Here is a 13435-nt window from a genome sequence, read left to right on the forward strand (position 1 = left end):
TTCACAGAGGAAAAGGAAACAATTTCTGTTGTTTTATTATTCAGTGCCCTTCTAAAAGGAATGAAAGCTTCTGTTACTTATATTTTATGTATTTATATTTAATTTTATTGAAAACAATTATTGCTATTAAATCTAATGTTCTATAGCCTATCTATGCAAATATCTGATATTGTTGTATGAGAGTTTACGTTCTCCAAATTAACTCTTGGTGTAAAAGGTTTTTAGATTAAAATATTTTTAGAGAGAGCACAGAAACATTTCAATGCTTTAGATCTTATCAGCGAGTGAAAATGATATAATTTCCTGTAATTTACACAATTCTGAGCTAATTCCTACAATTTTAGGTTCACAGGTTCACGCTTGCATCTAATCTGATCAAGAAAATATCAAGCATATGTTGGCGTACTGTCCCAGGGGAGGGCCCAGGGGCCAGAATGTAGTCCTATCCCAAGAATGGAATGAAAAATGGATTGAGAGTGAGGAGTTGGAGTGGAGGAGGGATGCAAGAAAACTGGCATAATGCAGGGGCTAAAACGTGACAATACACCTGTGCCTCATTGACAGATCTGATGGTGCTCCTCTCACACCTTGTTAATAAAATAACATGCAAAGTGTGTGTATATATATATATATATATATATATATATATATATATATATATATATACACTGCTCACAAAATGAGCCTGGCATGGATTGAATTAAACCTGTCTGATAATTTTCTGGTCAGTTAAGCAGCTGAGGGCCTCGTTAATCAAGTTCAGCTGTATTAGTGGTCATGGAATTAACAACAGGTGCACTTCAGTGGCAACAATCAGAAAACCCTCAAAACAGGACTGGTTTTACATGTGGAGGTCATTTCAAATTTCTCCCTCTTGATTTTTTTGGCTGGTTTGCATAATTATCTCTACTGGCAGTATGAGGCGATTCCTTAACCCTACAGAAGTTACACAGGTGGTCCAACTTCTCCAGGATGGCACATCCACACGTGCTGCAGCAAGAAGGTTTAATGTGTCTCCCAGCACAATCTCCAGAACATGGAGGAGATTTCAGGAGACTGGTGGTTATTCTGGACAGGGTCGTAGAAGGTCCTCAACCCCTCCGTAGGACAGATACCTGCACCTTTGTGCAAGGCGGAACAGGCTGAGCACTGCTCGTGCCCTACAGAATGACCTCCAGAGGGCCACTGGTGTGAATGTCTCTACCCAAACAATCAGGAACAGACTTCATGAAGGTGGCCTGAGGGCCTGACGTCCTGTAGTGTGCTCTGTGCTCACTGCCCAGCACTGTGGAGCTCGACTGGCATTTGCTCAAGAACACCAGAATTGGCACGTCCGCCACTGGCGCCCTGTACTTTTCACAGACGAGAGTAGGTTCACCCTGAGCACCTGTGATAGACGTGAAAGAGTCTTGAGAAGACAAAGAGAACGTTATGCTGCCTGCAACGTCGTTCAACGTGACAGGTTTGGTGATGGGTCAGTGATGGTCTGGGGAGGCATATCCATGGAGGGACGCACAGACCTCTACTGCCTAGGACATGGTGCTCTGACTGCCATAAGATATCGAGATGAAATTCTTGAACCCATTGTCAGACCCTACGCTAGGTCCTGGTTTCCTCCTAATGCACGACAATGCACGGCCTCACGTGGCAAGAGTATGCAGGCAGTACCTGGAGGATGAAGGAATTGAAACAATTGAATGGCCTTCACGAGAACATCTCTGGGACATTATGTTTTGGTCCATTAGGCGCCGCCCGGTTGCTCGTCAGACTGTACAACAGCTCAGGGATGCCCTCACACAGATCTGGGAGGAAATGCCACAAGACACCATCCGTCGTCTCATTAGGAGCATGCTGCGACGTTGTCAAGCATGCATACAAGCTCGTGGGGGCCACACAAGATACTGAAAAGCATTTTGAGTTGCAGAAATTAAGTTTTGGAAAAAATGGACTGGCCTGCCACATCTTCATTTCACTCTGATTTTATGGTGTCTACACAATTAAACCCTCTGTAGGCTGAAAACTTTTATTTCCATTCAAAGACTTAGCATCCTTTTGTTCCTAAGACACTGCCCTGTCGTTTTTTTTTTAGATAGCCGACTTCATATTGAGATGTGATGTATCTAATGTGTTTCTAATGTGTGTAATTTTTGTGAGCAGTGTATATAACAAAGCATTACAATCAAGATATTCACATTTTCAGAAAAAATAAAAATAAAAGGATTACCAAAATTAAGGGGGTACACAATAATAATCATAATATATATATATATATATATTTTTTTTTTTTTTTTTTTTTTTTTTATTTATTTATTTTTTCAGCTTAACAGTCCTTTAAAGAGTTTCAAAATAGCTCCTTAAATCAGATTTGAAGTAGGACATACTAGGCTTTCTGAACATTTACATTTGTGCATATAAAACTTTCCTAATAATATTAAAAGATTTTGCACAAAAATACAACTCTTATCCATATATATTTTTATCAAAAAAGAAAATAACCTCTTTTCCTTACATTACTTTTAGAACCACTCAACACAGTAAACAAACATTCAACATCAATCCAAAAATATTTCCCAGATGCAAAACAGATTCAACATCCATTTCACAAAAACACAAAGCTTAATATTAGCACAGTATGCACTATACTACTTTAATGAGCTGTAATTAGTCCTGCCTGCACCGCAATCCAGTTATGATGGGGCTTAACACTCATTCACATCAAATAAATGTACACTCTCTGATATTTTTGTGATGTGAATGCCATAATCAATTAAAACACTTATTTCACATTATTATACACAATCCCTTCCTATGTTTATTATATTTTACGGCGTGTACATGTAAAAAAAATTGCTATAGGCTACGTAGCACACACCACATAATAACGTGAAATTCACATGTTTAGTCAATAAAAAAAATATTTTCCTAAATCAATAAAAAGCGTGACAGACTTTTACTATAGTCGTTGTCACTTTATTAAAATTAAGAAGCCGTCACGTATAGGCTTGCAATAAGCGGTCTCTTGTCTGAAGACTCAATCGGATAACAAAGTGTCAGGAGACAACATTCCTTTGGATCGCATTTGGCCAGTCACAGATACCGTACCCGACCCAATACGACTCCGTTTTTAGACATATGTTTCCGTCGAACAGCAGAAATTATTTTATTAACACTATTCTGAGTCAATACCATGAATTTCCTATAAAGGGAAAAGAACTGTATTCCCCCATTCCGACTCCACCCACACAGCTACGACTCGACTCAGAGAGATACAGCTAAAGATGACGCGGAAAGTGACGGAAAGTGATAATGTCGTAAAAACATGTTTACGACAACAGCACTGGTTTTCTGGCAAATATGGCGGCACCGTAGATCTCTTCAAACCAAACGAAATATGTTGTCTCAGTAGTCCTGTATATAAATTTAAATATCAAACATTTTCTTGCTGTTAAAATATCGTTTTTTCCCTCATCATATGCCATGGCTGGCGTCATAGAAACAGGTTTGTAATTTGTTGTTAGTGAATGTAAACGTGCTTTCCTAATATTCGCCCACAAATACAGCAACACGGTTGTTTTGGTTAACGAATACGGTTTTGATTCGTGTGATGTAACAAAACGTATACATATTACCGTGATATATTAAATATAATTTGCATTATGATTAATTAAATTATTAAATTGTACTGTCCCGAATATATTGCATTTTGCTCAAGAAATGTTTTAAATATGAAGCGTTGACAAGCCTCAAAATGTATATTTTCACAGAGGAGCAGGCAAGACACCGTTTCCAGCTTGAGTTGGAGTTTGTTCAGTGCTTAGCGAACCCAAACTACCTGAACTGTAAGAGCAATAATGACATTGTTTTTATTATTTGTTTATTTAAAACACTTGGTTGCAATCGTTCGGATATAGAAATAATTCAGACATATCACTTACCTCTAGCAGTTGAATAGCACATTTTTAAACATGTTATTTCTATCATTATATTTTGAAGATTGGCCTTGCGTGTTTTCATGTGTGTTGTGGATCTGTTTTGAAATAATCCTGTTTTTTATCCTGCAGTTTTGGCTCAAAGAGGTTACCTGAGAGAGAAGCCTTTTGTCAATTACTTAAAGTATTTACTTTACTGGAAAGAACCAGAATATGCTAAATTCCTGAAGTAAGTTTTACTTTTTTACTTTTAATTACTTAATCTTAATTACATTTTATTTTGTAAACTGTCACATGAAAATTAATAAAGAATGGTCACATTGATTTATGTATTTTTAAAAATATTCAGACATTTGTCATTATAATATATGTCCTCTTACAGTGATTGTCATATTACAATCTGTAAAATGCAGCGTATAATTTTTTTATTTCCTTAGATATCCTCATTGTCTGCACATGTTAGAGCTATTGCAGTATGAACATTTTCGAAAGGAGCTGGTGAATGCACAGTGTGCCAAGTTCATAGATGAACAGCAGATCCTGCACTGGCAGCATTACTCACGGAAGCGGACACGCTTGCAGCAAGCTCTGGCAGAGCAGCAACAGCAACAGCAGCCACAGGCTCCATCACATGGCAACACCACATCCAAATGAAGCAGTCCACATGCTCCTGCTGGACATTTTTCTGTCAGTGTTGTTTTTTTTTTTTGTAAATAGTTGTTTTCAAGTGGGCTTCTTCCACGTTTTTAGTTAGACTTTGACTGCTCTCTGTAAATGCATAATGCTCTGTGTGTTTATGAACAACAGGAGAGAAAGGTAAAGGAGCTTATAGGAAAGTATAAGGAGAGTGATTAGATTGCTTCTGCACCACTTTTAGAATGTGTCCAAAATGTATGTATATATGTGGCATTCTGTGTGCATTTTGGACAAACATTGATGCCCAAATAAAAATAAGGCAATTTTTAAAGCCAATAATTCTGCATTTCTCTGTCTAAAATGTTATTTTTCATATACATATGATGAAAACCTTTCAATATGAGGGAAAACACATTTGTTTCCACTTTCTGAGCAGTTTTACATTATGACATCAAATAAAATAAGGAATCTGACTCTACTGAAGAAAAACCATTAATGACAGACCTAAAAAATAGATTTCTATAATTTTTCCAGTTTATGAGACTAGATTGTTCTTGTTGATACCTGCTGTAGAATACCTCAAGATAGTAAATGATGCACTGGAGTTGAGTGTATTGTTGATACAATTTTTATCAACTCCCATTCTCCATACAGATGATCCATTGGTTAGCAAACTTAATTTCTCCAAATTTCTTTCATTGTAGAAACAAATTACTCAAAACTTTGGGTGGCATGAGAGTAGGTAAATGTACAATTTTTGCTTTAATGTGATCTATTACATAATCTCTGTACTCTGAACTCCTGAGCATTTTAAACTATGTTCATATGAACAGGAGAAAAATTCAAAGGCCTGTTTATGGTAAATGTCCACAAGCTCCTCATTTTCACCAACACAACAGGCATTTATAAACTTGAAAGAGGTGAAAGTAAGCCCTCCAGTGGTTGCTGAGGTAAAGCACATAAATCTATATTCTTATTCAGGAACCTGCAGATGATAGTTTTGCAGTTTTGGAAAAATAATTTAACACTTGTGGGTGGGAGGGAATATTTTATTTCATCATAATGTTAAAACTTTCAATCACATAAAACATAAATTCAAAAAAAGCTTTAAAGGGATAAGACTTGTTTATCTTCAGAATACAAAATAAGATATTTTTGAGGCTTTGTGAGAGCTCTCTGACCCAGACAGCAAGAATCCTTACACAAATAAAGTTGAAGAATGTAAAAACAACAGACAACAGTAAAATAGTCTATGTGACATCATGGTTCAGCTGTAATTTTACGTGAACAATACAACTTTTTTATCATTCATTTTTTTATACTGTACAAAAGACAAAACATGCTTTGAAATTGCCATAAATGCAAAGCCTGTAGAACACAAAGTAAGATGTGCATGTACTCATGTAGAGTATGCATGAAACAATTGTGTGCTGTATGTAGAATATTTGTGGATGAGAAGAAAAATAAAACATAAAATAGTATAATAAAGGAATTAATTTAATCTAAAATAATAATAAAAAAATAACAATAATAAGGATAATAATAATGGGAATGGGTGTTGTGGTGTTGCTGTCTATGGAAGGGTCAAAAATCATCAAAATAATATCTTTGTGTTCCGATGATGAACGGTATGAACGGATGAGTAATTAATGACAGAATTTATATTTTGGAATTTAATCATTACAAGTATAAGTTATTCAACTAAATGGTTTTTTTTTTTTTTTGTAATTTATACAATAAATACTACTACAAATGTACCTGTCCCTATATTCTTATGTATAACTGTTTAATTTCTAAAGAAAGTCATCCTAGAAAAAAAAGTCCTGCCGTTAAATTTATCTTATCTACACAGTAAGGTTTTCAGAATGCAAATTTTACTACCAGCACACACAGCTATCAGCAGCACATGATGACCTGCTCTGAGCACAGAGGAAACTTTTAGTGTTAGGTGAGTATTATTTGGGGTTCTTCAGGATGATGTCGATGTCCCTTTAATGAAACCTGACCAGCTTATGCACTGACTGCTGTTTATATACTAACTTTGTGTACCACAACAGGGGGAAGCTTCAGCCAGCCAGAAAATAGCCCCTGTAATGTATATCTTTTACTTTAATATTTATTCATATGTATTTGTTTTATGGTTAACCAAGTAAAAGTTAGAGCTTTGTTGGCACAGGGGGCTTGCCTGGAAATGGACAGTGTTAACACAGAAACCCAGATAAATGGATACCCAAAACAAGACATAAGCCATGTTGCTCAGCCGAATACACAGACTGTTTGTGATGAATGTCAGAGAAAACTCGGTAGTTTGTTACCGGTAAATTATAAAGAGGAAATTATAGACCTGCTGAAACTGGCTGGACCAGTGGTAAGTGTAAATATAGAGTTCACAAATGAATTATTATTGAAATGATTATTCTTCTGACATTTTAGTTTATCTATTTATTATGGTTTTTATTAATGTGTAATAATGTTAAGATCCAGTGTACAGTCAAATTAAGGCCTTATCATGAATTTTAACAGACTGAGTGAAAATGTATAACTGTTATGCAGTAAATGTTTTCATCTTCATGCAGTTTATATCTCAGCTGATGATCTTTATGATCAGCTTTATTAGCACTGTGTTCTGTGGACACTTGGGGAAAACTGAACTGGCCGGTGCGGCTCTGGCTATTGCTGTGAGTTCACAAAATAAATTCATCATGGTGGCATTCACTGAAACTTTTATTACATCTATAAATATGTCCTTTTTCTCACAGGTTATTAATGTGACCGGCATCTCCATTGGTTCTGGTCTGGCGTCTGCATGCGATACACTCATCTCTCAGGTCTGATGTGAATGTTCAGTAATGCAAGTATAATTTGTACTCAGATATCATTTGAATTGAATTTTTTTCTCCAGACGTTTGGCAGTAATAATCTGAAGCGGGTCGGTGTGATACTGCAGAGAGGGATTCTCATCCTCCTGTTGACCTGTTTTCCCTGCTGGGCGCTGCTCATCAACACCGAGCCCATCCTGCTGGCTGTCCGACAGAGTCCCAGTGTGGCCAGGTCAGACACTTTCAACATTTACTGCATATTATGTTTAATGATGTGCCTATTTAGCAAAATGGTGGTAGTATATTATGAAATGTGTTATGAAATAAATTAAACAAGATAAACTGATTGCTTTTTTCTGTCAACAGTCTGTCCCAACTCTATGTAAAAATATTCATGCCTGCTCTGCCTGTAAGTGACACATTTAACTTTTTTGCACAATGCCATTCACACTGCAATTAACATTAAATGTTTACAAACAGTTCACAAAAAAAACCTAAAGTAATCAGGTACTTAAAGCTCATGCTGCTCCAAACTTACAGACGTGGACAAAATTGTTGGTACCCTTTGGTCAATGAAAGAAAAAGTCACAATGGTCACAGAAATAACTGTTATCTGACAAAAGTAATAATAAATAAAAATTCTATAAATGTTAACCAATGAAAGTCAGACATTGTTTTTCAACCATGCTTCAACAGAATTATTTAAAAAAATAAACTCACGAAACAGGCATGGACAAAAATGATGGTACCCCTAGAAAACACTGAAAATAATGTGACCAAAGGGACATGTTAATTCAAGGTGTGTCCACTAATTAGCATCACAGGTGTCTACAACCTTGTAATCAGCCATTGGGCCTATATATATGGCTCCAGGTAATCACTGTGTTGTTTGGTGATATGGTGTGTACCACACTCGACATGGACCAGAGGAAGCAAAGGAAAGAGTTGTCTCAAGAGATCAGAAAGAAAATTATAGACAAGCATGTTAAAGGTAAAGGCTATAAGACCATCTCCAAGCAACTAGATGTTCCTGTGACTACAGTTGCACATATTATTCAGAAGTTTAAGATCCATGGGACTGTAGCCAACCTCCTGGACGTGGCCGCAGGAGGAAAAATTGATGACAAATCTAAGAGACGGATAATCCGAATGGTAACAAAAGAGCCTAGAAAGACTTCTAAAGAGATTCAAGGTGAACTTCATGCTCAAGGAACATCAGTGTCAGATCGCACCATCCGTCGTTGTTTGAGCCAAAGTGGACTACATGGGAGACGACCAAGGAGGACACCATTGTTGAAAACGAATCATAAAAAGCAAGACTGGAATATGCCAAACTACATGTTGACAAGCCACAAAGCTTCTGGGAGAATGTCCTGTGGACAGATGAGACAAAAATCGAAGTTTTTGCCAAGGCACATCAGCTGTATGTTCACAGACGAAAAAATTAAGCATATCAAGAAAAGAACACTGTCCCTACTGTGAAACATGGAGGAGGCTCTGTTATGTTCTGGGGCTGCTTTGCTGCGTCTGGCACAGGGTGTCTTGAATCTGTGCAGGGTACAATGAAATCTCAAGACTATCAAGGAATTCTAAAGAGAAATGTACTAGCCAGTGTCAGAAAGCTTGGTCTCAGTCGCAGGTCATGGGTCTTGCAACAGGACAATGACCCAAAACACACCGCTAAAAACACCCAAGAATGGCTAAGAGGAAAAAATTGGACTATTGTAAAGTGGCCTTCTATGAGCCCTGACCTCAATCCTATTGAGCATCTTTGGAAGGAGCTGAAACATGCAGTCTGGAAAAGGCACCCTTCAAACCGGACACAACTGGAGCAGTTTGCTCATGAGGAGTGGGCCAAAATACCTGCTGAGAGGTGCAGAAGTCTCATTGACAGTTACAGGAAGCGTTTGATTGCAGTGATTGCCTCAAAAGGTTGCGCAACAAAATATTAAGTTAGGGGTACCATCATTTTTGTCCAGGTCTGTTTCATGAGTTTATTTTTTTTTAATAATTCTGTTGAAGCATGGTTGAAAAACAATGTCTGACTTTCATTGGTTAACATTTATAGAATTTTATTTATTATTACTTTTGTCAGATTAAAGTTATTTCTGTGACCATTGTGAGTTTTTCTTTCATTGACCAAAGGGTACCAACAATTTTGTCCACGTCTGTATATGATTTTCAGTGAATAACAATTTAAATTTAAAATTTCTCTCAAAGTTCCTCACACAGAGCTTGACTTTGCAAGAATACTTCACACAGGTGACAATAACAATCTCCATATCTACAGGCTGCCTTCATGTATCAGCTACAGGGCTTGTATCTTCAAAATCAGGTAACCTTTAAGCTTTAAGCATTAAGGTAAAACATTTAATAAATGTATGCCTTGCTTAAGTAATCAATCATGACTTTGGTGTTCCTAGCTCTATGTTCTGCTGTTTGAGTATAACTTTATATTGCTGTGATCCTGATAGCCTCTTTGTTTGTTTAGGGTATTATTTGGCCTCAGATCATCACAGGAGCAGCAGGAAATGTTCTCAATGCTTTAACAAACTTCATCTTTCTTCATCTTCTTGATCTTGGTGTGGCGTAAGACGCTGCATATATTCTGTATATCTTTTAATTAGAGACAATGTTTTCTTATTTTCTTCATTATTTGAATGATAAACTGATGTGTTCACAGAGGATCTGCTGCAGCAAATGCTATTTCCCAGTATTCCTTGGCAGTTATTCTGTATTTGTTTATTCGATATATGGGCCTGCATGAAGCCACTTGGGGTGGTGAGTTTTTCCTGTAAATTTTTGCAGAGATCTGGCCTAGTATCCACAAAACATTTTATCTTACCACTAAGTGTTCTCCTAAATACCAGTAAAAGTTTTAAACTCAGCCTCAGAGTTTTCTCTTTGCTCTAAAAAAACTTGCAAGTTAGAACCTACTTTCAGCCTTAAGATGTCTTGTGAATACAGGCTCTGTTTCTTAGTTCTGCATCTTCAGAAACATTTGACAGCACACCAGTTTGTATTACTACTAGTAAAGTGGTTAAGACTTAGTTTCCTCATGTTTATATGGTTGTCATGAATAAATTAAATCTGCATTGTTTTGACATGAATTAATGTTGTTAATTGTTTTGTTATTTAAATGTGTGTTATTTTTCTCCCGTGGTGTCCTGCTGATATTGCCTCAAACACACAACATTAGGCTGGTCTAAAGACTGTTTGCAGGAATGGGGTGCCTTCATTTGCTTGGCTCTTCCCAGCATGCTCATGCTTTGCGCAGAGTGGTGGACATATGAGATCGGTGGATTCCTTGCAGGTTTGTAAACTTTCTGTGTATTTATTTCACTGTTTATTTTCAGAACAATAGTGAACATATTTATTAAATATTGGTGTATTTCATGTTACTCTCATACTTTTATTGTAGGACTCATCAGTGAAGTCGAGCTCGGAGCTCAGTCTGTCGTCTATGAACTGGCCAGCATTATGTACATGGTACTGTCAGCATTACATAATCTGACCTGATTTTGCTTAATAACATGTGTTCCTGCCTGGATTAGTCTCAACCATAAATTCAAAATCCTAAACAAAACACATATACCACAGTTTCCACAATAAATAAATAAATACCTAGCATGTCTGTGCTGAGCTCTGATAATAATAAGAAATGTTTCTTGATCAGCTAATCAGTATATTAAAAAAAGTATAATGTGAGATACTTATATAAATATATACATATGTATAAATATATACATATATTTATAGAGAAAATATTGCCAAAAAGGTGCCCAGTTTGCCATTGGTCACCAAGTCAATGTTTTCTCCTTGTCATTCAGTTTCCACTGGGATTTGCAGTTGCAGCCAGTGTGAGGGTGGGAAATGCACTTGGAGCTGGAAACACAGAACAAGCCAAGCTGTCTGCTAAAATGTCTTTAGTCTGTGGAAGTAAGTGGTCTTTTCAACACCTTTAAGTGATGCTGAATAGGTCTAATTATTTGGAAATCAGCTATATGACAGTAATATCAAATGTAACATATTGTTGATTATTGTTGAAATTAAAAGTGTTTTGAAAATGTACACCTTATATTTACAGTACACTAATTATTTACATTGATGCTTTACAGTTATTTTCTTTCAAAACCTAATTAATTTCTCTACTCTACTACTCTACTGCTTTAGTACTTGTATCCTGTGTGATTGCAACCATAATTGGAGGTACTAACAATGTCATCGGATACATCTTTAGCAAAGATGAGTAAGTTACAAGAATTACACACATTAGTCCACACACATTAGTCCACACAGTGATATTATTATCTCACTAGGCTTTTTAATTATTATTCTAAACACGTGCCAATGTTGAAATTCTGTTTTTTACAGTTTCTGTTGATTGTGCGGCTGGTTTATCGTTAAATGAACAAGAACAGCTTTATTGACTCTGTAACTTTCTGTTTTGCAGGGAAATTGTCCTCAGAATATCAGAAGTCATGGTCATGTATGGCTTTGTTCATCTATTTGATGCCACTTCTGTAAGTGTATTAATGTTCTTTAAACATTGTTTGTATGCATCAAAAATAGACTTGTCATGTTTTAAGTTATTTGCTTGGGAGATAAATTGACTGGGAAGGAATCATAAAGCTTCATAGCATTAAAATTATTCATTTCAAGTGGCCTGCTCTCTGTATATGACATATTGTGAATCTATTTTGATATTGTCCATTTTTTGATTAAATGTGTTCTGATTATAGGCTATTACAGGTGGTATTGTCAGAGGTGCTGGAAAGCAACTTCTTGGTGCTCTGTGTAACATTGTGGGATATTATTTTGTGGGATTTCCAATTGGAGTGTCATTGATGTTTGCTCTCAACATGGGCATAATAGGTAATAAAGTGAATTGCTGCATTAAAGCTACTTCATAGTTTTTAAATATATTTATAAAAATGTTTGCTTCCCCATGATTTTCTTTCAAATAAAATGTCTCTTTTGGTATTTTAAATTTGAATGTCTTTCCATACTAGTACTTTCTTAAAGTAAAGGTTAAAATGTGGTGTTTTTTCAACAATGTCATAGAAGCCTATTTGTATTACCCAAAGAAAGTTTCAGTGAAGTTTTTAAAAGTTATTAATAATCCAAAAACACTTCTTCTATACAGAAGCTTTTGTGCAATGGATGTTAAAGCTTCTCCATGGAACCATATGCCAATAAAGAACCATTATTATTAGAGTGTAGACAATAGGTTTGTTTATGTTCTAATGCTATTTCTAATGATATGGCTATTCAACACTGTACACTATTGCTCTATTTAAGTACTGTAACTAAGCCAGTAAAAAACATTATCATGCTAAATACCTTTTAGGTCTGTGGATTGGGTTTTTTGGCTGTGTTTTCCTACAGTCCTTGTTCTTCATCATCCTCATTTTCAAACTGGACTGGAAAAAAGCAACTCAAGAGGTGAGACATTTTGATTAATTTACATCTATATAGTATATTTGGATAGATGATGACTGCAGTCTTTATCTTCTTATTTTCAGGCTTTAATCAGAGCAGGTGTACAAGTCCCTGAGACCAAAGATGAATCTTATGGAATGGAAAATAAGGACTATACAAAAGGTAGTTTCTGTTACATGATGACCTCAGTGGTAAAAAAAAAAAAAAAAATCATGTCTTTGTCTTTTAACAGAAGTACTACAGCAGTCCCAGCACACTGAAGAAGGCCAGACAGATGCAAACACAGACCTCGAAGGGCTCAGTAAAAAAGAAGAAGAAATAACAAATGCTGCTACACTGGTGACAGTTGGTACGGTTTTGACAACCAAACAGCTGATTGTCCGTCGAGGACTTGCATTTTTCCTTATGCTGCTTATACTAGCTGGAGGGATTGTGTTAAATGGGGTGCTAACTGAATTTTTTAGAGTGTAGTACATTCAATTTTTTTTTTTTTTTTTTTTTTTTTATAGTATTTGATGTAGATGTGTTCCCTTTCAGTCGGTCACTCCGAATCACGTCGGATGACAGAAGAATTGGGATCTCGCTTCGAGAGACCAATCTACTTCGAGT

The 13435-nt window shown here is 36.2% G+C and overlaps 2 protein-coding genes across 3 annotated transcripts; both read left to right on the forward strand.

Annotated features, from left to right (window-relative positions):
- The first annotated feature begins 3316 nt into the window (after nt 1-3316).
- med31 (mediator complex subunit 31) lies at nt 3317-4904 on the forward strand. Its single transcript, XM_043221461.1, has 4 exons — nt 3317-3499; nt 3765-3839; nt 4062-4158; nt 4367-4904. The coding sequence occupies exons 1-4, from the start codon at nt 3478-3480 to the stop codon at nt 4581-4583; spliced, it is 411 nt and encodes a 136-aa protein (XP_043077396.1). The 5' UTR covers nt 3317-3477; the 3' UTR covers nt 4584-4904.
- A 1690-nt stretch (nt 4905-6594) lies between these two features.
- On the forward strand, nt 6595-13435 carry slc47a2.2 (solute carrier family 47 member 2, tandem duplicate 2). 2 transcript variants are annotated; one of them, XM_043220959.1, is made up of 18 exons: nt 6595-6655; nt 6742-6933; nt 7142-7243; nt 7325-7393; nt 7468-7616; nt 7751-7793; nt 9675-9719; nt 9876-9973; nt 10068-10165; nt 10584-10697; nt 10806-10873; nt 11215-11323; nt 11558-11633; nt 11838-11907; nt 12127-12259; nt 12735-12829; nt 12910-12988; nt 13059-13435. In XM_043220959.1, exons 2-18 carry the CDS (start codon nt 6757-6759, stop codon nt 13295-13297), a joined length of 1764 nt encoding a protein of 587 aa, XP_043076894.1. In that variant the 5' UTR covers nt 6595-6655; nt 6742-6756; the 3' UTR covers nt 13298-13435. The 2 variants fall into 2 exon arrangements, with proteins under 2 accessions (XP_043076894.1, XP_043076893.1); XM_043220958.1 differs by having other exon boundaries at nt 6612-6933.

This window comes from Puntigrus tetrazona, chromosome 21 (genome assembly GCF_018831695.1).
Source record: "Puntigrus tetrazona isolate hp1 chromosome 21, ASM1883169v1, whole genome shotgun sequence".
NCBI classification, from domain to species: domain Eukaryota; kingdom Metazoa; phylum Chordata; class Actinopteri; order Cypriniformes; family Cyprinidae; genus Puntigrus; species Puntigrus tetrazona.